Below are 27996 nucleotides of genomic sequence, written 5' to 3' on the forward strand. Positions count from 1 at the left end.
TCAGCTGTAATTGTATTGTGATGTTGTATGCTCATAATCCTGTAATTATTTTTTTTGTTTCTGTCTGAGCTGTACCAAGACAAATTGCTATCAACTTGGTTGACATGAATGAATCAACCTCATTGTGTTGCTGATTAAAGCTGAATGGACAGCAGCCTCTCATTAGAATGGATTCTCCCACGAAGAGCGCCATGGAGCTCCCTGATGCCACAGATAGTCTTGATTAGATTAAACAGAAGGCTTTTCCTGAGATAATCAGTCACTTGGTCCCTGCACACTACGTTACCCCTCCAGTTACACTGCAGGGAGGCTACAGTCTTATGGATGTGGATTTCCAGATGAAAGGATTTGACTGTAATGCTTTACTTAACACCTGGCTGTACTAGAAGAGGAAACAGCTGTTCTTAATCATGCAGATTAGCCTTATAGTGTGAAGTAATTGTCATTTTCTGCTCAGTATTTAAAAGTAAGATCATCACCCAACTATGCTTTTCCCATAGAAGTGAGACCCCTCTGTCGGGGTGGAGAGGGGGGATAGGGGATCATTAACAAATATATATTAATAAATATAAATCTAACAACATATGGACAAGTAACAGTACAAAATTAAGATAGTGATTAATAATAAAATACATGATTTTGATATGAAAATGGTTAAGGCATTTAACTCACTACGGAAGCTGGGATAATTTGTTGAAGTTGCACCCACTATCCAGTAACTTCCAATTCCATTTAGAGCTTGTGTGTAATTTTCCGTACCTACCTCAGTATGAATTACAGCCCCAAATGCCTGTGTTGTCAGTCTACGAATAATTAGGTGCCCTTTTACACAGGCACTTTTTACACAGAACAGTTACATGGCCATTATTGAATTTTAGTCTCTGTTCAACGTTCTGCAACCATATAAGACAGTTGAAACAAAATGTAATTTGAAACACATTTTAAATGAAAATATGTTTGTTTTGGTTGAACAGGTAGAATTTTGTCTCGTGGTTTACTGGGCTTGGTACTATGAATTTTGACCAGTGATTAAGCTTGCATCTTATGTCCATTAAATAGTTTGAGCACATATTATTCTTTATTATTATTATTATTATTATTATTATTATTAATCTTTCATTAGCTTTATGCCTCTGTTTCTGTTACGCAACTAAACAGTGAGTCATTTCAAATCCACCAAAGGCGAATACCAGGGAGATGCTGCTGGAAGCCCTTTACTGTGAAACAGCTGCAATAAGTTTATATTAACAGTAGATAAACATTACAGAGGGGAAAGGACTACCTTTTAAATTTCTATGCAGGAAAAACCCCGGGAGCAGAGGGATTACTGTATGCTAATGCTCTGCTCACATACTCTGACCGGGAAGCAGAGTGCACATTACTTGACAAGTGTTTTGTCCAGATGACAAAATTATTATTATTTTATTACAACTCAAGTACAGCTAATCAAAATCTCTTGGCAATGGCTCTAGGCAGTTTTGCTAATTACTTTGCTACTTGTCTCAGCAGCCAAGTGGTTTTGTCTAAGGGTTTCCATGTTTCCTCTTGTGCCGCAGAAGTGTCTGTGCTAGTGTACTGTAGCTGTAGGATAACAGAAACAGAAATGGTAACATAAACACACATAAAGTTTTCCTAGACAGTTAGCCCAAATATCAAAATTTTTTGTCTGTGTGATATCAATAACTGTATGGGGAATTCTGCTGTACATGAAATAACACCTGGTAGTGTCACTAATGACTTTATTTTTTTGTATTTTCTTCTCCAGATCTGCATGGTGATCTCCGCCTCTGTGGGTGATCCTCAGTCACCATGAAAGACTAGGAACTCAGCTCTCCAAGGGAAATGGCTTGTTTTGTAATATCCCTGCCCTGCTACCTGCCATATGACTCCAGCTGCCTCTGAAGGGCCCGTCAGCTGTTTATGGGAACTACCACTGTGTTCGCACTCTTGAGGAATTAAGCTTTTCCAGGACAACAGTTGTTTTGTTTTTTTTACCCCCACTGTTGAGCCGAAGCAGCAACGCTTTGCATTAGAGTGGGGAGGCGGCGAGACGATGGCGAACAACTCGTACAGTGGGGTGAAGAACTCCATGGTGGAGGCCAACCATGATGGAGAGTTTGGCTGCACGCTCAAAGAACTGCGCTCCCTTATGGAACTCAGAGGCGCAGAGGCGATAAGCAAAATTGGGGAAACTTATGAGGATATTCAAGGACTCTGCAACCGGTTAAAAACATCACCTATAGATGGTAGAGTAACGTTTCCACTACACACAACATGATGACTGTTTGATTGGATCAAATACAGGATGTTTTCTCAACAGTGCTAGTAGCGAGTGCTATTGGAATGCTAATGTTTTGCACACATAGTTTAGGAGGTGTGTCATTGGCCATGTCATCCACATTGTGGATACCTTGACATCACTTCCTTGGAAAACTCATATGCCAGACAGGTGGCCCGGCAGGCTGGCTCTGACCTGGGCCAGTCCTGCTCTATTTCAAGGCCTGTGGATATGTCCCTTACACCCTCCCTCTCTCCCTTTTCACCTCTGTGTCTCTGTGTGCGTGTCTCTGTGTGTAGGCTTCAGACAGACCAGCTGTCTGCCTGGGCACAGCACCAGGCTGCAGGCAGGTCAATGTCCCACATGTGGCGGACGAAACAGGAGGCTGTGAGGCTGGGTAGTAATGACTTGAACATGTTAGGGAAGGAGTGAGTTCATCTTTTGAATGTCTCTTCTGTGTTACTGTTTCGACACCAAACTCTTCACCATAAAGATAGGACCATAGCATGAGCAAGAACTTTGGAAAAATTACTAGTTGGGCTACAGTAGGACCCCACTGGGGAAGCGGTGGTTGACAGCACCTCTCTCTGTTTCCCCTTTTTACCACTCTTTTTCTCTCTGTCTCAGTTTGTCTCTCTATAGACAGTCTGCCTAATCGCCAGTATGACCTTGACTGAACTCTTATGGGAGGGGATTTTCAGTTTGATCCCAGATTAAAACGGCACCGCATATTCACTGTAGCAGCAACAGCCCTCTATTCAGTGTCTCAAAGCAAGGAAAAAAATTCCTGGGCTTCAAAACCAAAAGGAATGCAATAAATACCATGCTATACGGCAAAGCATCTCTCATTCAAGAATCACTACCTCACTATTTAATTCTTGACCTTTTCATTTATTGACAATATGGTAAGTGTACAAGGTACACCGTGGAGTCTGTGTCTGCTATGCAGGCCAGTAGGCCATTGTCTGAACTGAGGAAATATTGCTGAATAGGAATTTGGTTGTTGAGAGAGAGTTGTCCAAACATGCATGTGGCTGTGTCAAGTTCGTGAAAGTAGAGTCCTGTCATATTTTTAGCATGAGTGACATTGGTTGTTTCATAATTGCGAGTGTACTCCCCCCCCACCCGTTAATTCTACCACGTCAGTGCTGCAAAAAAATACTGGATAGTTCATCTTCAAATTATCAAACATGTTTTTAAAACTGAGAGAATATTAGATTATTTCTAGATTCCAAATACAAATCGCTTGATAAAATGGCTTGCTACTTTACAAAGCAAAGGCTTTTACCCCATTTTTCTCCCTCGCGGCAGGTGCTGTTCCTCTTGGTAAGCAGCCACTGACTTTTGATACTTCCAGTTTCAATCAGCTCATTCGTCATTGGCTTGGGAAATTAAGCCAGCATTTAAGATTACAGGAGCTTGACAATTGAAAAGGGATTTCTAATTAGTTGGTTGGTCATTTCTCGAACCTCTTAAGCCAATCCTTTGCTAATCCTCCACATTTCCAAGCTCCTTTTTTCACCCGAAGAAAGTTTGACTGAACTTCTCTGTTGCAGCTGTGCGTGGATGTACCACTCTACTTTGACTAGTTTTCAGCATGGTCTGTCAGCCTGGATTAGGCTAAATGTAATTTATTATGGCACTGCCACTGCAATTTTCCATGCTACCAGATAAAGCTGGGTATCTTTAAGATCTCCAAATTCTGTTAGATTTCAATTCACTGGGCTGTGAGTAAAATTGAATTTGTTAATTAACATACCAATGCTCTGAGTTTGAAAATAGTTAATGTTGTACGCTGTACAATGTGCTTTCTAAATTGTTACACTGCCAAAAGCTTATTCAAATATTTAAATATTTCTTTCAACATGTCTCCTTCTAGGTTTGCTAGTATGCTGTATTTCTCAAACAAACCCTGTTTCCACAGTGGTGAGGATTCCCTTGTGTGGTGCAAAGAGAGGACTCACCAATACCTGAAGCCCTGGCTGTTGGCCTGGTGTTATTTGTATGAGTTCACTTCCTCTGTGCGTGCAGACTGGTTCTTTTTCTGGTGCTTTCTCTGCTTCAGTAAGCAACCATCATGAAATAAGTACCAGTTAAGTTTCAGTTAAGTTTCAGTTAACTCCCTCTCTCTCTCTTTATCTCTTTTTTTTTTTTCCTAGTTGTGTAGTCCGTTGTATAAAAGTCAATAACAGCTAAGGGGAAACTCCACCATGTTTTTGCACTTCAAAACCAGTTTACTCATCGTTGAGAGTACTACTCCTTGTGAAAGCAGTTGTATGATGTTTTCTGCGTTTTTTGTTGGAGCTTTGTCAAGCCTGAGAAGATAACACAAGTGATGTCACCAGGGTTACCTTGGCTTGGGCTTGGAGATGACACATTTTAACTGGAAGCGTGCATTACGTACTTGGCATGGAGTTTTAAAGACATGGGTGTTTACTAGGCAGGAGGCAAGAGAGTTGCATTATGGGAAGAGTAGGATCCATGTTTAAGGAGCTTGGAGACCCCATTTACAAAAAGGTCGTCAGAGTGGCAGACTTCAATCAGTTGCACGTCCCAAGTTGCTGCTGGGAAGCCGTGCTGCTGTATGGGTTCTACTTTTTCATGGTTTTGCTTGATGAGTCAGGACATCTGAGCCTCTGCTGCATCAGTTGTGACCATTCTTGCTGTTTTAATCGGCCTCTCATGGGTCCCCCAGCTGTTTGTAAGAGCAATACTGAATCAGTACTGTTATAACAAAATTCCCCTCCTTTTACCACATTTTCTCAGCATTGAATATCACAGCTCAGGGTCATAGTATTGTACTCTAAAGTGTACCCAGATGTCTGCATTTATGCTTAGAGATGCTTTTCTTTTGTGCACCCCAAACCAGTTGATGCTTCAAAGCTTAAAGCGGCTGTAGATATCCAGAAAAGACTTAGAAGGCATACATACAGGAGCAGAGATATTGCTTGTTGGGGAGTAAAAACAAAACAAAAACAGAGGTGTCAAGCATTTTTAGCTGTAATATTGGAAAAAGAATGAAAACAAACTGTAGTATCAATATTTTCAACAAGCCCTACTAACACAGCAGCATTTCTTTTCTCCCAATGGGATCCTCTGTTTCCTCTGCATAATGAGACTTCAAATCAAATGGGCAAGGCCACATCAATATTATTGACAGTGTTCCCCTATTTATCACAGTTATTCCCTGCTGATTGCTATATTAATGTAGTCAAAGATTTGGGTTCCAGCCTATTGATCCAACCGGCTGTGGGGCTGAGAGGCTTGCACAATTGGACTGCAATTCACAAATGCTGACAGACTCTCTGTACCTGTCATTTCAGACACCACACCCGCTCATTCAATGGCAAGGTTCAGACTGTTAAATGATAATTTACTCTTTGTAATTCAGGGGGCTGGCGTAGCTTGTCTTCATGAATTAAAAATGATGTGCTTAGATGGGCTTTAGCCAGTGAGTGGATGGAGAATATGGCCGGACCCTGCCTCTGTTAGTGGAGTAAAGAATTGGTTTCTTGTGTTTCCATGTATTTAGTTTATTTAAGGTTATGCTTAACCTTCAGCTGTGAAGTAGATAGCAGTTAAAACCTGTTACTGATGATTGATCAGACTCTCTAGTACAATCCATTCAGATATTTAGTGTTTGTGTAGACACTTGACCTTAATTCGCAGTCCAGCCTGCTTCTCCGGCATGGCCTGCCAGGTGGAGCATTATCTCATTCAGTGGTCTTCCCAGAATTCCTAAGTAGAGTGGTGATATTAGTTTCACAAAAGTGCATTACCAGAACACATTTTCTGTGAAATTGCATGATAATATCTATTTAACACTATTTTTGGAAGTGAAATGATCATGCTATGAGGGTGCAGCATTATTGTTCCATTTGTTGAGCAAAGCCCTGCTCATTAATACAGAATTTGCTTATGTGCAACAACACCCAAAATGTCCTGATCACTTGTAAATGGGAAAGAAGCACCGGGAAGTAGCCTAATTGCTAAAATGATAGCTAATGCAAGTAAAAAAAAAACCTCATATTATTTTAGTATCTCTCTTTCTTCATCTGTTCTTCAATGTACTGTAGTGAGCAATGGAGAGCGAGCTGTACCAAGCATGCCGGTGGTGTAACAGTTAATAGGAGTCCCGTAGATCTCAGCAATACACCCACCCAGTGTGGAGTCGAGCGTATGAGCCGTTGTCGAGATAATCGAAGGACAGATATACAGACAGAGATTCCTTCCTTTTTTATAGTGATATTTTTTGTAATTTTGTTTATGTTACAAAGGTCACGGAGGACGTCCTTGTATAAATATATAAATAAAAATGTCAGGCAGATTCTTGCAATCACTCTCGTCATACTTGCAGTTCTTGCAGTTCAAAGACCCTAATTTTCTATTGACGTTTACCACAAGTAAGAAGATAATGTGCAGGATCCCTCTCTTTACTGCATTTTGTTTACACAAAGTGGGGCATTGTGTGCATGAATCTTTACATATTCTCTTGGAAGTAAGATTGCTTTGAAATAGTTTGTCCAGTGAGGGGTGTCCCAATGTCCCACAGTGTGTTGGTACGTCTCTGCCTACACACAGTTATGTGAAGGCAGTAAAAGAAAAATTGTGACCCTATTTGATTTAATTGTGACGGGCCCCGAGTGAAGGCTTACCTTGACCCCTCACTGGTGGCTGAAATGACAGTACTCGGAGGGGTCAGCTGGGGACAAGCATCCAAATTAAATGGTTAATGATTAGCTGCTTGACTTGAGACCAACTCTAGGTGCTAAAATGATGTGAGGGGCCAAGGCCAACCTATTTTCTGTTTGTGTAACCAATGGAGGGACGACATGTTGATCGTCCTTTGTCACTTGCATTTATTGCTCTAATGCAAAGGGAAAAAGGTGGCGTAAAATTGAGTGGGGTATTAGCTGTCAACATGTTTTCATTAGAGGCATAGAGAATCAAAGCAGACGGTGAGAGACAGCCAGGGAGCAGCAACAGGCAGCTCTGCAGGATAAACCCCATAGCCTTTTAATGTGCTGTGCTGATGAGTCATTGTCATTCTTCTCACCTCCCTTTTAGAAAAGTGTGTGTCAGTGTTAGGTTGTAATGTCAATTAACGGTGTACCTAGTGATACAGGATTATTTTCTTCTTTTAATGAAGTCGACCAAAAATTGTTTAAAGTGAGCAATGAAACAGAAAGATAAAAAAACTGGATAACAACTAAACACAGGATGGACAACAGTAATTTGGGAAAAAACAGAGGTTTATAGTTGTCACATACTTGTGGGAATCGTGGAAGATTGAATAAAGGGAATATCTTTGCTAGTAAATAAAATACTGACTCTTCAAATTGATTTAACAACAACAACAACAAGTTTCAGATTTGGTATATAACTATCATTGTAACACTGATTTAACAACCCCCCTAAAAATCCCATAAGAATCCTTTTTACTGCTGGTTATTGCACGCAGTGGCTGTGTTTTAATAGCAGTTGATTGGGGATGGAAATTTCACTGTCAGAAAGCTATTAAAATGTTAACTTCACAGTGTCTAAAAGTGAAAGGTGGAAAAACAATGGAATTGAAAGTTTGTTATGAATATCATAATTGTATAGATATCAGTTTAGTATTTAATTATTTATTTCAGTGCTCTCAGATCGAACATTTGTGACAGCGTTTCTGTGCATATGAGAAGGAAAATTGTCTCATTCTCAGAAGAACAATGTACCTTACTCTCTATGCTGTTGTCACTGCACAGACTCATTAACCAAATGTGGTGTCATGATTTGCATTGTACCTCTAGTCAGTCTGTCTGTCTCTGTCCTTCTATCTGTCTGTCCATACGTTGACCCTACTGATCCCTTTTCCCTATTAAGACTCTGCTATTCCGAGGGCAGCTTCCCTTCAGCCGTCAGTAGCCTCCACTCTTTATTAGCCTCAGTCCTTGCGCCCTCACCCGCCCTCCTCCCCCTCCCACCCCCTTTGCCTGTCAGTGGCAGTTTCACACAGTCACTCTTCCCTGGCCCCCAATGCTGGTCCACCTCCTCTCTGCCACACACAGAGCTCCATCCAGTCTGCACAGCCACCCACACAGAGTCAGTCGGCATGAATAGAACTGAAAAACTGTCATGCATCATCAAATGTGCGAAGGGCCTTTTGAATGTATGACTGTGCCTTGAATGTGGAGGCATTTGAATGGGTGGCTGCAGAATGCTCTCTGTGCACATGGATGAATGGGTCTCAGGCCAACCAGACGTGTGATGTGTCAGAGAGATGACTCTATAACAGGACAGTAGTATACATGGGCACCTGTGAGTCTAAAGCTGATTCAACCTCTCTCGTCAGTCGGCCATTGTATTTAAAAAAGGCAGTTTATGGGATTAGAGTTGACCTCTGCTCTCACATTCTCTCTCATGCCTGAAAGAGGTGAAATTGTTTGACATGCCCACAGAATGTGTGTCATTGTTGTCCAGCATTGTCGCCTCCACAGTGTCCTGTCAGAAATGCTGATTCCTTTTGGGGATAGTGTTTTGGGAGGCCCAGTGACGAGAGTACAGCTCACTGACTTTGTTTTTTGAGACACGCTCAAAATGGAAATCTTACAAATGAAATGCTTTTGTTCTCTGTCTCTCCCTTTGCAGGTTTAAGTGGACAGCCTGCAGACATCGAGAAGCGGAAAACAGTCTTTGGGCAAAATTTGATACCGCCCAAAAAGCCGAAAACTTTCTTACAGTTAGTGTGGGAGGCGCTACAGGATGTCACACTGATTATCCTAGAAGTGGCAGCCATAGTTTCACTAGGCCTTTCTTTTTATAAACCTCCAGATGCCGAAAGAGAACGTAAGCAACAACACTTTATTACAATCCTATTTCCTGTTCTTTTTATTGATCCATGTTTCTGTTGATGGTTATTAGCCTATTTATGTTTGGGATGTTTAGGACCTGGATAACATGTTCTATGTCAAGCAAATGTTTGTCAGTTGCTTGTCCCTGCCTCATTTATTCAGCTAATTTATATTTGTTTGTTTGTTTTTGTCTCAATTTGTGCATTTCATTGTGTCTGAGTGATGGGATGGTGTGATAAGCTGGGATGACTTATATGATAGTTGTCAAGTGACCTTTTTGTATTAAGATTTGCTCCTGTCCTTCTGCAGACTGTGGAAGGGCTGCTGGCGGTGTGGAGGATGAAAATGAGTCAGAAGCGGGCTGGATCGAGGGTGCCGCCATTCTTCTATCAGTTATCTGCGTGGTGCTGGTGACGGCTTTCAACGACTGGAGTAAAGAGAAGCAGTTTAGGGGCCTCCAGAGCCGCATTGAGCAGGAACAGAAATTTACTGTCGTCCGTGGAGGGCAAGTTATCCAAATTCCTGTGGCTGAGATCGTGGTTGGTGACGTTGCACAAGTAAAATATGGTAAGAAGAGATTGCCAACCATGTTATTCAAGTCATTTAATTAAATTTAATTAATGGAAATAATAAATCTTTCATGGGTAAAACAAAAATAATTGCCCAATTCTAATCTTTTTATACACTATTGTCCCTCCAAATTAAAGACGTGTTTTTTGTGTGTGTTTCAGGTGACCTTTTGCCTGCCGACGGAGTCCTCATCCAAGGCAATGATCTGAAGATCGATGAGAGCTCACTCACAGGGGAGTCAGACCATGTCAAGAAAACACAAGAAAAAGATCCAATGCTGTTATCAGGTAACACGAAGCCTCAATTTCATTTTATTTCTCAAAAGTTCTCTCCTTGCTGGTTGTTACCAGAAGATGGTGAAGGTTGCGATGTCTTAACATGCTATTAAGAAATGATCTAAAATGGTTGTAGACCATCTGCAAAAGTGACTGAGCTGAGTTAATTTAAATCATACAATATACATCATCTTCAAAGTCGTTTTTTTTTTTTGTGAGTTCAGTCTAAAATTAAATAACAGATGACCCTTCTGCAATTTCGTCATATTACAATGTAATTAATTTTTTACATACTGTAAACTTGCACTTGACACATGCACAATTAGGTCAATGGGGAAACTGACCCTAATCTAAAAAAATGAATTCAAGTAATTAAAACAATATTGTCCATAAAGTGCCGTGATTTTTAAATTGATATTTGATCTGCTGTCTTCAGCTTCTCAGACTTCTTATGAGAAAAAATAGACCTCTGATAGACTGAGGCATGCTAGACAATACTAGTTTGACACAAAAATGCGTTATTGTGGCCAGAACGTCGTTGGTTTGATGCTTGAACGGTAATGCAGCGACAGTTTTCAGCGCAACTGTACACCAACCAAGATTTTACTTCAATCAACTGAGAAAAGGGGAAAACACTAATTTAGTTTTGAGCCATTGCAGCTGCAGATTGAAAATAATAGAACCCCAAGAATTCATCAGCATTCAGTGTACTTCACAACACCTCTTCTGAGGCTAATTTCCCTTTGCTTTTGAAGATAAGACTGTATGTGTAGTCATTGTTGTGATGTTCATTTGAATGGCTTTAGTGACAAACTGGATTAGAAAGTGAAAGTGAATTGGTGTCCCTATCCTGCTGCTCAGTTTAATCAATTATCAGCCCTCCAACGCTCCCCAGATGTAAAGCTGTAATAGTTTCAGTTTTGCTGTGTGGAGAGTCCATTTCTTGTGCACAAAGCCCCTTCAACGCTGTGTTTGTGCTGTCAGATAGCTTTGTCTTCACTGCTCCATTCAGTGTGCAGGGCTTCTGGAGAAACATTGCTTGTGTAGCTCATCTGTCTCTGTATTGGCACACTTCCAAGAGGAGAGTGTACTACACAGTGTGTGCGTGCACATTGCTTCACCACTGCTTTTTGATTTCCCTTAGCACAGGCTGTATCCCTTCTGCCATCACTCTCACGAATGAAAGGAAAGCATCCTTCAATTAACATGGGAGAACTTGAAGAAGCTATCCACTTTTTTCAGTCTCTGTATCTGTTTTCTCTTCTGTTCTTTGCTTTTTCTGTGTAAATCGACAAGACTTTCCCATGTCCGAGATATTAAACTCCAGAGAAACCCTGTTGTAGCCTCTCAGATTTCCATTAATTCACCCAGACTGGCTTTTGATTAAAGGCTGTTGATTAAAGGTTTAGAGGGTATTTTGCATCAGTGACTTTCTTTCTCTTTTTACTTGCAAGTGCACCATTCCTTTTGTATTTATTGCCTCCATTTGAAAATTTATTTTCTCCTTGTTTGTAGCTGAACATGCCACTTGAAAGCCTGGCTAAACCACCTTCTCAGTAAGCAAAGGAATCCAGCTCAACATTTAGTCTGAACCAAAAATGAAAAAGTCAGCAAATAGGTTAGAAATGTATATATGGTCAGGGTTAAAGCTACTGCCAAAGTCTAAACAGAAACATGGTTTAAGCAATTATTGAGTCAGATACTGTACATACCCTCCCTCCTCCTCTCCCTTATTGACTGACGTTTTATTTTCCTCCTCTCTCAAAGGCACCCATGTAATGGAAGGCTCAGGGAAAATGCTGGTCACTGCTGTGGGTGTCAACTCTCAAACTGGAATTATCTTCACTTTACTTGGGAGCGCCGAGGATGATGACGACGAAGAAGATGAAAAGAAAAAGGAAAAGGAGGAGAAGAAGAAACAGAGAAAAAGTTAGTATCCCCACTGCTTATTTCCTTTCCTCTTTCTGTTGGCATTTATCAGTGCACACAGCAGGTGGACGTGTCTGCGCAGTCATTTCCATTTTCTACCACCAGTTTTGCATCTCACAGAAATATTCCTTCATTGAGACTTTTTATATATATTGAAAGCAGAAAGGACTGAGCCTGTGCAGAGAAGTGTAGTTGACTTAGTAGCAGAGTTGCATGCGTCTTTAGGAACTCAGCAGCTGATTAAAGGTCCAAGCCTCAGCTGTAGGAGGTTCTGCAGTTTCTTATGGATAGGGCTGCAGCTAACAATTCTTTTCATTATCGAATAATCTGACAAATAATTTCTCGATTAATCCTTTGGTCTATAAAATGTCAGAAAATAGTGGTTAATAGCACAGTTACGGTGTATTGCCCATCATTCATTTTTTACTTACTACTCCTGACTCCATGATGTATTTTTCCACAGACAAGAAGCAGGATGGATCTGTGGAAAATCGTAAGAAAGGTAAGTTTCTTGCCCCCCCATGCGCACACACGCACGCACACACACACACACACGCACGCACGCACACGCACACACACACACACACCCACACCCATATATAATTTCTTTCTAGCTTAACACCTACCTTTATATATTAGCGTTTAGCTTTATCAGTGTCTCCCTCAACCATTTAACAGCACTGGATGTAGGTTAAAGTCTCAATTTGTTAATAATTGCCTGCAGTGGTTTTATGCAAGCAATGAAGAGTTGCATATTTTTGCATGACCCCATGTCAGTCTAGTCTTAGTACTGGCTGTTCTTGCCTATCCATTGTACTGTCTGGCCCTCCCTTCTGTCTCTATCTCCTCTTTTCTCGTCCTTCCCTGGCACATTGCGCTTTGAGCAGCAGGTGCTATTGAATCCAGTTATAGCGATTAGTGGTGAGGAGATTAAAGCCGTGCAACAATTCTGGGGCCAGAACATCTGCTTTCCCACCCATCTCTCTCTCTGACTCTCCCTCAGGTCCCCACAATTTGATTTCTATTGATGTCCCAATCTGAACTATTCAGAGTCAAACTGTAAGACTTGCACTGGTGCAATTTCAGACTGACAACAATGATAACAAGGCTGTTTAGTGGTAACTCGGCCAGCTAGCCGGGCTTGTAGTCCTGCTGGGATGCTACGATCGGTAGTGCTTGGGTCTGTGACCACAACCCTGGCGCTAGCCCCTGGTGCACAGATTCCCTCTGCCTGCCAGGAATCAACAGTAATCCTTTAGACTGAGATTACACAGGCCATGTAAGTGCAGAACAAGCCACAGTCCACAGCAGCTGCAGTAGCACAGTGTTAATGCCCCTCCTCTTCCTGCTACATGCATTCACAAACGATACCATGCTGCTGTCTATATCACAGTAAATAGAGCTTTTAGCATTGACAAATTGGACATGCTCTGCCTGTGCTCATAAAAAGCAAAACAGAAATTACACAAAACAGCCAAAATAGTTCATGATAATAATATCAGCAAAAAAGACAGTAAGTGAGAGAGGGAAAAGATTTGTCAGTTGTTCTGCAGCAGTGGTAGCGTCAGTGCCCAGCTGAGCTACAAATGATTTTATCGTGGTGAGTGACACGAAAGAGACCAGCCCCTGCTGGCCTGCCGGCTGCCTCTCCTCCCTCCTTTGCCATTAGAGGCTTTGCGTCTCCAAGGTTACCTGGTTAGATGTGGGTTTGGGATTCCCGTCAATTCTGCACACAAGGGAGGGGGGAGGGGGGGGGGGTCCAGAGGGATGTTGAGGAAGAGATGAAAGAGATTTATGGGAATTTAACTGGCAACAACTGCTGTGGTTGCTGTCGAAGGAGGAGGTGATTCCTCAGACAGATCCCAATGCTACTAGCTAGTTAACCTGTTCTTTAAATCTCTAGGTGGGAGTATGGTAATTACACTTGCAAATCTTTCTTTAATTACTGTGCAGTCAGATCACTGCAAACATAATTACAGTGACATTTCCCAAGTTCCATGGATAGAAGGGAAGCAAAAGAAGCATGTTAAATTTTGAGCGATGTGACATCTCTTCTCCGCTTGGAAGTCATTTTTCATTTAATCTGTTCTTGAAATATAGTGCTCCATTGTCTTATAGTGGAGATACAGTATATTTGTCATGCTGTTCTGAAGCAACGTGCTGTGACTTGTTACCTGTTAAATCAGATAATCAATTAACTTCATGGATGAAATCTAGTCCAACCTGTTGTTGATCGATTTGTTCTTCTTAACACTACCGTAACAGGAAATATATTCAATTCAATTCAGTTCAATTCAATTTTATTTATATAGCGCCAAATCACAACAAAAGTCATCTCATGACACTTTACAAATAGAGCAGGTCTAGACCGACTCTTTATAATGTTATTACAGAGACCCAACAGTTCCCACCATGAGCAAGCACTTTGGCGACAGTGGCAAGGAAAAACTTCCTTTTAAGAGGCAGAAACCTTGAGCAGAACCAGACTCTAGGTGGGCGGTCATCTGCCTTGACCGGTTGGGTTGGAGAGAGGGAGAGAGAGAGGGAGACATGGCGAGGGAGGGAGAAAGAAAGAGGGAGTGGGAGAGACAGATAGACAGACAGGAAGAGACAGACAGAGAGAGAGAGAGAGATAGACGTAGAGACACAGACAGACAGGCAGAGATGTATGGCAGCACTAGCAGTAGCAGCTATAATTATAATAAGAATGGAAATATGACTGATAATAGTAGTTACAGCTGTAATAATAGCTGAGATTAATAATAGCAATAACAACTTTAATAGTAACAGAACTACGACTAAAAAAATATAGAAAAACAAAATATTAAAGGTGAAATTACTTCAATAAGATACATTTGTTACTTGACCACAGACAGATTATTCATTCACTGGTGTAACAGCTTAGTTTTTATTTGAGGTCTTGCAAATGTAAGCAAATGGGCAAATCTAAATAGGCTTCATTCAGTGCCTGATTGAAGACTGCAGCTCTTGTGTGTTCTTTGGGTTATGCTGATTTGTTACAACTGCTAGACTGGTTCATCAGAAATCCTTTTCATTTCTTTCCATAAAAAGACATTGAACACAATGTTGCTTTGTATATAGATCAAACGGTGTACATTAAATTTTTGTGTGTGTCGTTTGACACCACTAAAACGTAATGGCCTATACTTAACTCTGCCAGGTAATTTCATTCAATGTTTTTCTTATGCTTTGCTGTAGCTAAAGCACAGGATGGTGCTGCAATGGAGATGCAGCCTCTGAACAGTGATGAGGGTGGAGAAGCAGAGGAGAAGAAGAAAGCCAACCTGCCAAAGAAAGAGAAGTCTGTTCTCCAGGGCAAACTGACCAAACTAGCTGTACAGATTGGCAAAGCAGGTGAGTCAGACGAAAGCTGAATGCTGTAGATTAGAAAATATACTCTTATGTGCTTGTACTCTTCTATCAATCATTCACTGTCATTTTATTGTCTACATCTCCAACTTTCTAATCCTCTTTCTCATTCCCCTCAGGACTGGTTATGTCAGCCATCACTGTTATTATCCTAGTGGTGCTGTTTGTAGTAGACACCTTCTGGATCCAGAATCTGCCCTGGGTCAAGGACTGCACACCCATTTACATCCAGTTCTTTGTGAAATTCTTCATCATTGGTGTCACTGTTCTGGTGGTGGCTGTTCCCGAAGGCCTGCCACTTGCTGTAACAATCTCCTTGGCATACTCTGTTAAGGTAAAGTCTCCTAGCCAAGTGACCTGTGTCCAGTTCTGACCAGCTTACACTTAGCCTATTAAACTAGCAGGCCAGGCTGTTAAGACAAGGAGACTTGGCTAACTGATACCCTAAAGCCAAGCTATGATCCCCTGTGCTGAAGTTGGTAGCCAACAGAGAGTTTTATCCAATCAAGGAGCTATTAATTTCAGTCTTGTGGCCTTTACACACATTTCTTTGGTCTACAAGTTAAAATTGTGTTCAGCACAGAAAATGTACTGTTTTACTGTGTTTATCTCTCTGTTTTAAATATACCTGATTTCTGCTTGGTCAGGCTGAATTTAGTAGCATTTAATCATTTGATATGTTGTTTTATCTTCCTACAGAAAATGATGAAAGACAACAACCTGGTGCGTCACTTGGATGCCTGTGAGACTATGGGCAACGCTACCGCCATCTGCTCTGACAAGACTGGTACTCTCACCATGAACCGCATGACTGTGGTGCAAGCCTACGTTGCTGAAAAGCACTACAAGAAGGTCCCTGAACCAGAGAACATCCCCTCCTCCGTTTTAGACATCCTGATTCTGGGCATCGCAGTCAATTGCGCCTACACTACTAAGATCATGGTATGCCTGAGAAAAGCAATGTGGCTCTAATATGCTGTATGTATCACCGTGAATATTACCTTACTTACTGTCTTCCCACATTTTCCTTCAGCCTCCAGAGAAAGAAGGGGGCCTGCCTCGGCAGGTGGGTAACAAGACCGAATGTGCCTTGCTTGGCTTTTCTAATGACCTGAAACGTGACTACCAGGCTATTCGCACTGAGATCCCCGAAGAGAAACTGTACAAAGTCTACACCTTCAACTCAGTTCGCAAGTCTATGAGCACTGTGTTAAAGATGGCTGATGGCAGCTACCGTATGTTCAGCAAAGGGGCCTCAGAAATTCTCCTAAAAAAGTAAGAAAACTTTTCATCTTTGGTGTTCACTTTGCATGTTTAACGTTTTATATTTTGGAATTTTATACTGAAAAGACATGCACTGATGTACGAAGTGTGATCACTTCTGTCCACATAAATTATTCTACTCAATGAAAGGTTACTCCGTCGATTTTTTTACTTGTTCCAGCTGGCCAGACTTTGTAGTAAATTATATGTGTAATGGCTTAAGCAGCTAAGAAGTTCAAGTGCATCCCACCCAAGCCCCTTACTTTGCGACTTAAAAACAGGAGCTGAGAAAATGAGCCGGTAACAACTCTGTAAGCCTCTTAACCAAGCAGGCTTCTTTTTAACCCACAGAGGGCTTAGTGTGACTTCTTACTACTGCAGCAAACGCTTTGTCTTCCCCTCTGCCCTTAACCCTTTATCTCATCTGAATGATTTCATCTGTTTATGACTGTACCTATCTCCATCGTCATCCACATTTCTCTACTACATCTCTCTTAATGCCTGTCTTCCTCTAGAAATTCTTACACTCGTATGTATTAATATATCTCCATTTCAACTCCCAGGTGCTATAAAATCATGATAGCAAATGGTGAGGCAAAGGTGTTTCGCCCGCGGGACAGAGATGACATGGTCAAGAAAGTGATCGAGCCCATGGCCTCGGAGGGCCTGAGGACCATCTGCCTTGCATACAGAGACTTCCCTGCCTCTGAGGGTGAGCCTGACTGGGACAATGAAAATGATATCCTCAGTGGACTGACCTGCCTCTGCGTGGTGGGCATTGAAGACCCTGTGAGACCTGAGGTTGGTGGCTACACATGCAAGGACGCACATCAGCATTAGAGTTACATCAAAGTTGTTGTTTTAATCGAATCTGGTAGAGAGAACTTCATTTCGTAGACAAATTTGCTTGTTGGTTCACTGAAAGTGCATGAATATCACTAACGAATTTCACAGATGTGTCTACACAGAATATAAAGATAATTCCCATGGTAGGACAAACTGCTTAGACATGGTGGAATTGACAGCTTTTTCAGCTGCACAGTTTGCAAAGTCATGCAGCTCTGTGCTACTGGATGTTGGGCCTGTGCTGTTGTCCTTATCAGCTCCATATGTTGTGCTAACATGCTCAACGGTCAGGTTATGCTCACAGTATTAGCTCGTACGACATGTTGTCCAACCATGTTGGAAGGCAAAAATGTTTAAGAGCTGATCCAAAGAGCTACACCCAATGGCGGAGTGAGAAGCTGGTCATAGAGAGGAGGGAGACGCAGTATCATTTAAATATGTGGCCATCTGACAAGCACTTCTGAAGGAGCATACTGGCAGCTTGATGGGTTAGCTTGCTCCACTGGACTGTTGGGCCTTCTGAGCAAAGCATGAAAATTGAATGACAGGAGATGCTGTGTCAGCCATTTTTAAACATGAGTAGTGGCTCCACTTTGGCAACAGGGAATGATTTGATTCAGTGTTGAAATACAAAAGTATAGCTAAGCTGAACTTAAATGTTGATATCCCCAGTGATATGCAAAAATAGAGTGCATTACCTCCTTCATTGTGTTTCCGCTTTCCTTCAGGTCCCAGACGCCATAAGGAAATGCCAGCGTGCTGGCATCACGGTGCGCATGGTGACTGGGGACAACATCAACACAGCTCGAGCCATTGCCACCAAATGTGGCATCCTACAGCCTGGAGATGACTTCATCTGCCTGGAGGGCAAAGAGTTCAACCGAAGGATACGCAATGAGAAAGGAGAGGTGGGCCACCACAAAATACTGTACCTCACAGACTGTTGAAAATGTACTGTTCGGATTCTATCAGGGTTTTGTCTCATGTTTCTAGATTGAACAAGAACGCATTGACAAGATCTGGCCCAAACTGCGAGTACTGGCTCGCTCCTCCCCCACTGACAAACACACCTTAGTGAAAGGTAAGTCTGTTTTTCTGGTTTGACTAAAATGAATGAAGAATGTTTTTTGTTGTCACAAGTTTATCGTTTTAGGCTTCGAAGTTTCATTTTAAGTATTCACGTTTTACTTTCCTAGGTATTATTGACAGCACAGTGATAGAACAGAGACAAGTAGTAGCAGTGACAGGAGATGGTACCAATGATGGTCCTGCCTTGAAGAAAGCTGATGTTGGCTTTGCCATGGTGAGTTTTCTGTGTTTTCTATCTTTGATTAGAATAAAGGTCCAGTCAAAAAACACAAAATGGGTAGTATTATACCTACATACCTACAAAACATGTTTTGCTAACTGGGCCACAACAGTCAATTTTCAGTAATACTGGTTAAGAATGTTAAATATGTTGTGATGAGATACAGACAGATCGTTGATCGTCGTCTCTTTCGTCTCCAGGGTATTGCCGGCACAGATGTAGCCAAGGAGGCGTCTGACATCATCCTGACCGACGACAATTTCTCCAGCATCGTCAAAGCCGTCATGTGGGGACGCAACGTCTACGACAGCATCTCCAAGTTCCTTCAGTTTCAGCTCACGGTCAATGTGGTGGCTGTCATCGTAGCATTTACAGGAGCCTGCATCACACAGGTCAGCATCAACGGAGTCTGTTTTCGCATTGGGCTCTAGTGTGAAGGGGTTTAAACTGAAACGTTTTGTTCACTCGTTCACACTTTAACTCAACAGCAATTGAATTGGTACAGCTGGCAGCAACAGACTGAAATAACAAAGCTTTATATCTCAAATCAAGGTTTCAGTTCACCATATCCTTGTGGATTAAAATCTGAGGGTCTGATATCATTTTGAAAATATAGAAACATGTGCACCTTTGAACTGGCTCATTTGCTGTATTTTGTTTCAAATTCATTGAATTTCCTCATGCATTAGAAATTATAAGCACCTGTGAAATTCCTTAATGATTTCTTCATTTCTGTCAACATGAGCTGTGTTCTGCAGCCTAATGCACTGATTTCTTCTTTTGTGTCTCTACCAAAATGTTGTCTGACTCAGTTGTCAAAATAATTTATTTTCCACATGCAATTTGGTCCATGTCAGTTGAAATATCTCTAATAGATGCTCTGTATTTTCATGACGTTTGAGATATTACAGTATGTGTGAAAGTTATGTGAATATAGCAGGTGGGTTATTTTTCTACCTCACTCTTTCCCCCTCTTCTCAATCAAATTTCCATGCCCCTCTCTCTATACCAGGACTCTCCACTGAAAGCAGTACAGATGTTATGGGTCAACCTCATCATGGACACCTTTGCCTCTCTAGCCCTGGCCACAGAGCCCCCCACAGAAGCCCTGCTGCTAAGGAAGCCATATGGCCGCAATAAGCCTCTCATCTCCCGCACCATGATGAAGAACATCCTGGGCCAGGGAGTGTACCAGCTAATCATCATTTTCACTTTGCTCTTTGCCGGTAAGAAGCGATACTGGGTGTAATTCTTCATCTTTTGTGTGTGTTTCCTGGATAAATCCATCTGTTTATTTTAACAAATTCTCTCTGACTGTAGGAGAGAAAGTGTTTGACATTGACAGCGGCAGGAATACACCCCTCCACGCCCCGCCCTCTGAACACTACACCATTGTCTTCAATACTTTTGTGATGATGCAGCTTTTCAATGAGATCAATGCCCGCAAGATCCATGGTGAAAGGAATGTCTTTGAAGGCATCTTCAACAACCTTATCTTCTGTAGTATTGTCTTTGGTACCTTTATTATCCAGGTAAGTAGACTAGAGACCTCTGTGGCTAACTTGTTGGGATTTGGGGAATGTGCTTGGTGACTCATACATGAAAATAGATTATCAGTCCCGCGAGACTTGCGACCTAAATCTAAAAGTTTGCTCTCTAATTAATTCCGCCACTCTTCCTGCTCCTCTAGATCGTCATAGTGCAGTTTGGAGGGAAGCCGTTCAGCTGCGTGGCGCTGACAGTCGATCAGTGGCTGTGGTGCACTTTCTTAGGCTTTGGCTCTCTACTATGGGGACAGGTAAGATGTGACTGTACAGCCGAGTTTCACCTTCAGTTGGCCAGATATAAGAATATGGGGTGACACTGCCCCCTTGTGTTAGACTTGACGTAATGGGCGTCTAATGGTGGCAAAGAGGTGTAACAGTACAGCATGTTCTCCTGCTGTGAAGAGATGGGTGAACTCCCAAACTACAAATTAATATTAAATACATATTTAACAAATCATGTGGTGTAGTTATACACAAAGCTTTAGTCAAGCTTAAATATTTATGTAGCCACCTGAATTAATTTGTCACAATGACCTTTTACATTGATGAAATCTATATACATATAGATCTGTATACATGTTTTTATTTCATTTTGAACAATTTTCGACATGTTTCACTTTATAAAATTACCTATGTTTAGAACCGGCTAATGTGAAGTCTATTATTCAAGTTTGTTTGCCATATTGTAGTTAAAATAATTGTCTGTTAGGAATTTTTGACAGTGAAAGATTGAGGGGTTGAGATTCCTCACCACTGTTGCTGACAATGGCAGAGAGTCATAATGAATGTTTGATGTAATTCGAGTTTGCTCTTACTGCCCACACTCCTCCTACAGAGCAGTGCACATAATATGTCATTATCTACTCTCGTCAGTTCAGAAAGAACAGCGTCGCCAACGTTTTCTGACAGCGCTTGTAGGTTCAAACAGCTGACAGTTGTAGAACTGAAAAGGCAGCTGTGTTGTAGAAGGGCCAAGACTGTTGGTTCCAAAGCAGAGATTGTTTAAAGGAAGGTCCTCCTGCGCTTGTCTTAGAGCTGGTCTTCGAGTGCTGAGTTGCTGTTGCCTTCTGCTTTTAATCAATAAAGTGTAATTGTCATTGTAATGAACAGCAGTTGCTGGGGTCATTTTGAAATGTAATGGGCTGCAACTTACAATTATCTTCGTTTTAAATTAATCTGCCAATTATTTTCTCAATTAATGGAATAATTGTTTTGTCATTGAAATGTCAGAAAATTTTTCTTTTTTTTTTTTTTAAAAACAAAAACAATCTAATTTGCCAGAGGCCACGGTGGCAGCTTCACATTGCTACACTCATCACTTGTGACACAGAAAAGCAGCAGATCCTCACATTTGAGAAGCTGAAATCAGAGAATGTTTTAGCTTGAAACATTACTGAACTGACTGAACTGAGATATTTTGTTGATCAGCTAATTCATTAATTGACGTTTTGAAACGTTTCATCTCTAATATGATGTGTTATTGTGATGGAAAATAAGTTTGGAGGAGGAGAAAACTTTTGAGACCCAAAAAGCTGATAAGATGGTCCTGTATCTGTGCTTATCATCATCTAGTAACTCACTTCAGAAAGTTTTGTTATCTACTAAGTCTGTAAAATCACTGTGGGATGGACTTCAAACTGACTGTGTCACGTCTACCCCTGGCAGCTAATTTTTAGGGTCACTGGCTGCTTAATGTGCGTGATGTGACCCAGAAACTTGGCTTGTTCTGCCATAATGACATGTCACTTTACCACGCTGATGCTCATGTAAATCCTGATGTCTTCCAGGTGATCTCCTCGATACCCACCAGCCGCTTAAAATTCTTGAAAACGGCAGGCCACGGCACCCAGAAAGAGGAGATCCCAGACGAGGAGCTGGAGGAGCTGGACGACATGGATGAGATCGACCATGCTGAACGGGAGCTTCGCCGAGGCCAGATCCTCTGGTTCCGAGGCCTCAATCGCATCCAGACTCAGGTAACAATCCACAGAGTGCCTTGTGTACCACCAAATGCCACACCCAACACCAAGGGAATCAAAAGCCATAAACCCTTTAACTCTCTATTGCTCTTCCAGCTTAAAATCTATGTTTTTGTCTTTCTCTCGGCATTCTTAAAGAATGGCTTGTGCCCTAAAAACAAACCTCTAATTCTTCTGTTCTGCTATGCCTATTTCCGACTCGGTCTGAATCTTATCTGCTAAAACACGACTAGTTTGAAGGTACTGATGAGAAGCAATTGGATTGGATGGAAAGCAGAATGATCAAAGAGTATTTGGCTATATCTGGAAGTATGGAAGGATTCTGCAGAGAAAAGAGTGAAAGTGAGGTCAGATTGTGAGAGCTCCCTCCGATCAGTGCCTTTAAACCCAACCCTCCCCTTTCCCCTCTTTCTTTTAACTATAATGCCTGAATCCTGAATTTCCAAGTGACATTTTTTCTATGGTTACTGGTGCCTTTTCTTTATTTTTTCTCTCTTTTCTCTCTCCTCTGGCTGTGTTGTGTTTTATTTCCTCTGGGCTTTCTCCTGTCACGCTGTCTGATTCTTTGCAGATGGATGTAGTGAGTGCGTTCCAGAGTGGAACTTCCTTTCAGGGGGCTCTAAGGCGGCAGGCCTCCAACTCCAGCCAACAACAGCACGATGTAACCAATGTTTCTAGCCCTACACATGTAGCCTTTTCTACTACTACCACTACTGCCACTGCCGCCAACACCGCTTCTGCCACTGTGGGGTGTGAGTGCGTGTTCTCCTCTAGTGCATGAGACTTTTATTTCTTCTGTTCTTCTAACATCTTCCTCCTCCACTCTTCTTCTCACCTAACGTTGACACTTTTACTCTCTCATGCTTCTCCTAATGTGCCCCCCTGTTTTCTCAAAAAAAAAAAAAAAAAGACACCAAATATACATCTTCCATATTGCTTCGATAACACTGCTGTATATATGTGTACCCTGTAACCAGGTCGCTTCTAGTGTCGAGGTGTTTTCTCTGTGTCATCATGTTTTCTGTTCTGCTTCTGCTTTGGTCTCAGAAATGGAAAGTTTTTCTGTTATCTCGGGGGGGTGATGTGTATTTACTATTTGACAAAAATGACATTCTGGATTGACAGTCAACAGGTTTGTCTGCAGCTGCCTCAGTCTGCTCTGTGCCCCTGTAGCACCCATGGGTCTGTGTCGCAGCTCTCAGCACGAGTCCCTAGTCGGGTAAATGTTTTGAGTATACGCCCATGATCACGGCCTAAAACAATAGAGACAAACCATGACATGGACCCCTGTGAGAAAATCTGTCCGAGTGTCAGTGGATGTCTTGTCAGTCGGTGGTAAAATAATGACCCTTTCCTCTCCAGCTGTGTCTGTTTCTGGGAGTTTGCTGTGAAAAGAAGGGTGTGTTAAAAGAGGGGGGCGGGTGGCAGAGCTGGGGAGAGCACCCTGTAGTGGATAAGCAGCTGCAGTTGATAATGACACAGTTTGTTGGTGTGTTTAGATGCAAGGCTGTGCGTAGTTGTGAAAGGTCTGGCAGCCTTCACATCATGCCAGTCGCGGAAGATCACAACATGGAGAGCGGATCCTTTTGATGGTGGCGTTTCCAAAGGCCTTCCTCTTGACCGTGCCCTTACGAGAACTGACTCTTTTTCTCTTTCAGATCTTCCCAGGCAGAGGCCGTCTGACCGGCAGTGGATTTTTGAAATGTCTAACAGATGTCACGAAAAGAGCTTAATGGAATAAATGACTGTGCTCTTGAATGTAAACACGTGGGACTTTCCCCAGGCACATTAACAGCACATCCAATGTTGTTTTTCCCTGGCATGCTGAAACCTTATGCAATGGATGTGACGTTTATGGGACAGCGGGTGCTTCCCTTCTAACCTCTGAACTTTTCCTTTCAGGTGCTCTGGAAAACAGTTTTTTCTCTGTGTATATTTGTTTGTTGGCAGAATGTGTCCACCTGGCAATGTGTTGCCAAAATGACCCAAAAAAAACGAATGAATACCACTGACCCCCCACATATTCTTCTTTAGATTCTGTGAAATGTGTCATGGGCTATACTCAAAGGTTTACTACCATTGAACACAAGGTAGCGCCACGCTCTGCATGGGTTCAAAGTCTCTGGTCTCGTTTGTGAGTTCTTTCTCTTTGTGCTGTTTTTGACATGTATACCAGCTTGTAGACATGCTTGGCTGCCGCAGCTTTTTTGTTTTTACTCCACAAACATAAGCTATGACTGACCACCCCTTTCTGTCTTTCTTTCTCTTATCTTTCTCCCTTTCCTGTCTCTTTATCTCATTTCTGTCTTTCTTCCTCTGTCTCTTTATCTCATTTCTCTCTTTCTTCCTCTGTCCTTTTTATCTCTTCATCTCTTTCTTGTCTCTTTCTGTCTTGTCCTTCTCTCTCTGTCCTCACTCTTTCCTAAGCATGTCCAACAACAGTAAACTCTTGTGTCCAGCCTCTGTCTTCTTTTCTCTTTGGATGTGTTCTTGTTTAAAGAACAACACTCCTCTTGTCTCTTGGTTTCTTTATTTGCATTTTGATTAATCAGACACAGGCCTCTACCAAGTGTTTTGTGAAATACTACTACTAAAAACAACCACACACTGCATTGGGTTTGACACTGGTTTGTACCCTTCCTGAGGCTGATTTACTACATGAGTTTGAAGAATAGTTTTTGTACAAGCACAGAGTGAAGTGTCGGGTTTGTCTTCACCGGATGCAACTCACGTTTTCTATCTCTCAGAAACACTTTTATTTCAAGCAGCACTGCGCTCTTTACTTAGCATTAGCTTGAGGTTTTTCTCCCCATCAGATTGGCTTTAAATTCAGTGACATGTCTCCATTTTGATTTCCATTCATTCAGTAGAATAAATATACAAGCAGGACAGAGAAACAGCAGCTACTATTATCTTTTGCGGTGGTTTTGAGGCTAACGTAGTCTAGACGATGGGTAAGGAGGACTTACAGTATTATAAGTAAATGTACAACTCAGCATAACTGCACACCTGCACGTGTCTCTGAGAGTTTCCCCCCTGACCCTAAAACTTACCTATCATTGACCCAATAAAACCTGCGTCCACAGTGTTTACCTGTGTTTTTATCCAGGTCTTAAATGTATCATTACTGAATGTGACTAAATGTCTGCCTCTCCCGCTCCCTGTCCCTTCTCCCTCCCTCCAGATCCGGGTGGTGAATGCATTCCGCAGCTCCATCTCCCTCTATGAGGGGCTGGAGAAGCCCGAGTCGCGAACATCAATCCACAACTTTATGACCCACCCCGAATTTCGGATAGAGGATTCTGAGCCCCATATTCCCCTCATAGACGACACCGATGCGGAGGACGACGCTCCCACCAAGCGCAACTCCGCCAGCCCCCGCAACACCACGCCCACGCCGCCCTCACCCACGCTCACCACCGCCGCCCCCACCACACCGGTCTCTCCCTCCCCGAACCAGAACAATAACGCTGTGGAGAGCAGTAACCACCTCCTCCCAGAGGGCCCCAAATCAGGAACCCCCTCGGCCCCGGGGAGCCCCCTACACAGCCTGGAGACCTCCCTTTGATCTGACCCCCCTCCACACATCACCACCACTTTTCTGCCCGCCACCAAGGAGCTCAACTCGGACTGAACGAACGAACACTCGGAGAGGAGAGACGGAGGGCCAGAAGGAGAGCGGAGTCTCGTGTGAGCTTGGCTTGGGCTGGACTAAAAGAACAGCAAACATTCAGAGGAATGTACGGCTTGGTGTGGATGCTTTGGTCTTCTTGTACTTTTGGTTCTTATTAATACCCCACTGCAACACAAGGACTCTGTCTCTACCCCTCCCTCCTTGGTAACTTTTGTTTTTCTCGGTAAACAAGGGGTGATTATAAACTCAGATTGAAAGTGACCTGTTTTTATTATTCTATTATTATTATTATTATTATTATTATTATTTTAATTGAGAAGGGGAGGTCCTCCTCCTAGCTTGAAGATCGTCTGTAAGATTATGAAAGAACCTTTAGCTTCTCTTTTATCTGAATGGTGTTGTATATTTATCTCTTTGGCCCTTGCTCATTCAAAACTTATTTCTGCTCCATTGGCTGTTAATATTTTGAGTTTATTTATGTTTTTGGAAAAAGCAGGTCTGTTTACAAAGTTTGTAGATACTTTTTTTCTGTTTGTAGGCAAAAGAGCTTCCTGATGTATGATGCAGAAAACTGGGACAGAATAAAAAATGAATGAGAGGATTATTTCAGATACTGCTGTATTTTCAGGAAAAGGGGTGTTTCTATTGAAACTTAACTATTTTTGCCTGCAAGTTTTATTTGTTATATATTTGTAGATAAATGTAGAACCTTCTAGCCAAACCGATAAACACTAAGGCTTGTATAGAAAAGAGGTCCAGGGGGCGAGGTGCTTTCACAGGAGACGGGACGGGAAAGACTATTAGGGCCTCTGTCCACTAACATTGCTATAAATATTTACTTCTTCCATTTCTTCGATAGTTTTCATATGCACAAAACCTTCTGGAGTTCTGGATTCTCTTTTCATTCATTATGTTGTGTTCAAGGATTTCCACATGTTGAAAGGTTCACTCATTAAAGGGAGTTTAAAGAATATATCTGGGCCCGTATTTAGCAAGCATCTCAGGATGGCACCTAGAATCATGCTGAAAGTCAAACTAGGAAACAAAGTCTTACCTCAGAGTCGGACAGGAGGTCCTTATGAAGTCGCTTTCAGCAGGAAGTAGTTCTCCTTTTAGGTTTTTTGTGGTTTTACAACACTTTGTACCGTAAAATGTCTAGTTATTAGTTACATTCAAAAGAGGCTGACTCAGATTATTTGATGCGGGAAAAAGAGCTTCACTCTGGGGTGTATGACAAGCTAATTTATGCACGTTAAGGCTAAAAATTAGTTTTTGCCAAAACTCATAAAAGCACTTCAACGACTTACAGTTCATCAGCTTATTTTTTTATTTTATTTATTTATTTTTTTATTTCAACAACCACATGAGTTCAAACCAGCGCTGTGTTGGGAGCTACTCAGCCAGCGCTCCTATTTGTTGTTCAACAAGAAGTTCATACAGACTCAACGTGAATGTGCCTTGGCTACAATAACAATTTAGACGATGCTTTGTCCCATCATTTGCGGGTAACTGTTACTCCTACAGCTAAAAGTAGGACCAAATAAGCCTCATTCTGATCATTCTGAGCCACTTATGACTGAGTTTCTCTCTCTGGGTGCTTGATAAATATGGACCCAGGTCATCGTTTGTAAAAGGAAAGAAAAAAAAAAAGAAATTGGTGCATTTAATTTCTATTTTTTTGTTTTTCTCAGCAAAGCCCCCTGCCAATGTACAATATTGACATTTGTTTACTCAGGCATAGAAAAAAGTATTTAATTTAAACGGAATCTATAAAGAAAGAACCTTTTAACTTCAGACTTTGTGTATTTAGATAGTAAAACATTGTCTTGGTCAAAAAAAAAACAAGTGAATTATTTTCGTATTTCATTTAATCTTTAAAGATCACGCCTTAGGAAAAACTTCATTTTACTCCTCCGAGTTCTGGTTTGTTGACATTTTAAAAATCAAAAACAGTAAGAGGGGGGAAAAGGCTTTTTTTTTTTTTTTTTTCTCTTCAACCCCGTCCGTAAGACTCCTTTCAACATGAATAAATGTTGCTGCATTTGATTTGTTTGTAAAATATTTTTGACACCTGATGTACTGGAAACGCTAAAGAATTGGACATGTGCATTTTTCAAGAATAAAGACTAGGCATACACTGGTA

The 27996-nt window shown here is 41.8% G+C and overlaps 1 protein-coding gene across 13 annotated transcripts; it reads left to right on the forward strand.

Moving 5' to 3' along the window:
- The first annotated feature begins 1957 nt into the window (after nt 1-1957).
- On the forward strand, nt 1958-27996 carry atp2b1a (ATPase plasma membrane Ca2+ transporting 1a). 13 transcript variants are annotated; one of them, XM_070929250.1, is made up of 21 exons: nt 1958-2246; nt 8909-9106; nt 9421-9678; nt 9843-9968; nt 11724-11885; nt 12349-12387; nt 15105-15260; nt 15395-15609; nt 15975-16217; nt 16309-16550; nt 17102-17339; nt 18113-18292; nt 18378-18465; nt 18581-18687; nt 18894-19085; nt 19706-19919; nt 20014-20225; nt 20384-20491; nt 22028-22216; nt 22791-22907; nt 25404-27996. In XM_070929250.1, exons 1-21 carry the CDS (start codon nt 2054-2056, stop codon nt 25785-25787), a joined length of 3861 nt encoding a protein of 1286 aa, XP_070785351.1. In that variant the 5' UTR covers nt 1958-2053; the 3' UTR covers nt 25788-27996. The 13 variants fall into 13 exon arrangements, with proteins under 13 accessions (XP_070785351.1, XP_070785352.1, XP_070785353.1 ...); XM_070929251.1 differs by having other exon boundaries at nt 22791-22880; XM_070929252.1 differs by lacking the exon at nt 22791-22907.

Source organism: Enoplosus armatus, chromosome 22 (genome assembly GCF_043641665.1).
Source record: "Enoplosus armatus isolate fEnoArm2 chromosome 22, fEnoArm2.hap1, whole genome shotgun sequence".
In the NCBI taxonomy this organism is placed as follows: domain Eukaryota; kingdom Metazoa; phylum Chordata; class Actinopteri; order Centrarchiformes; family Enoplosidae; genus Enoplosus; species Enoplosus armatus.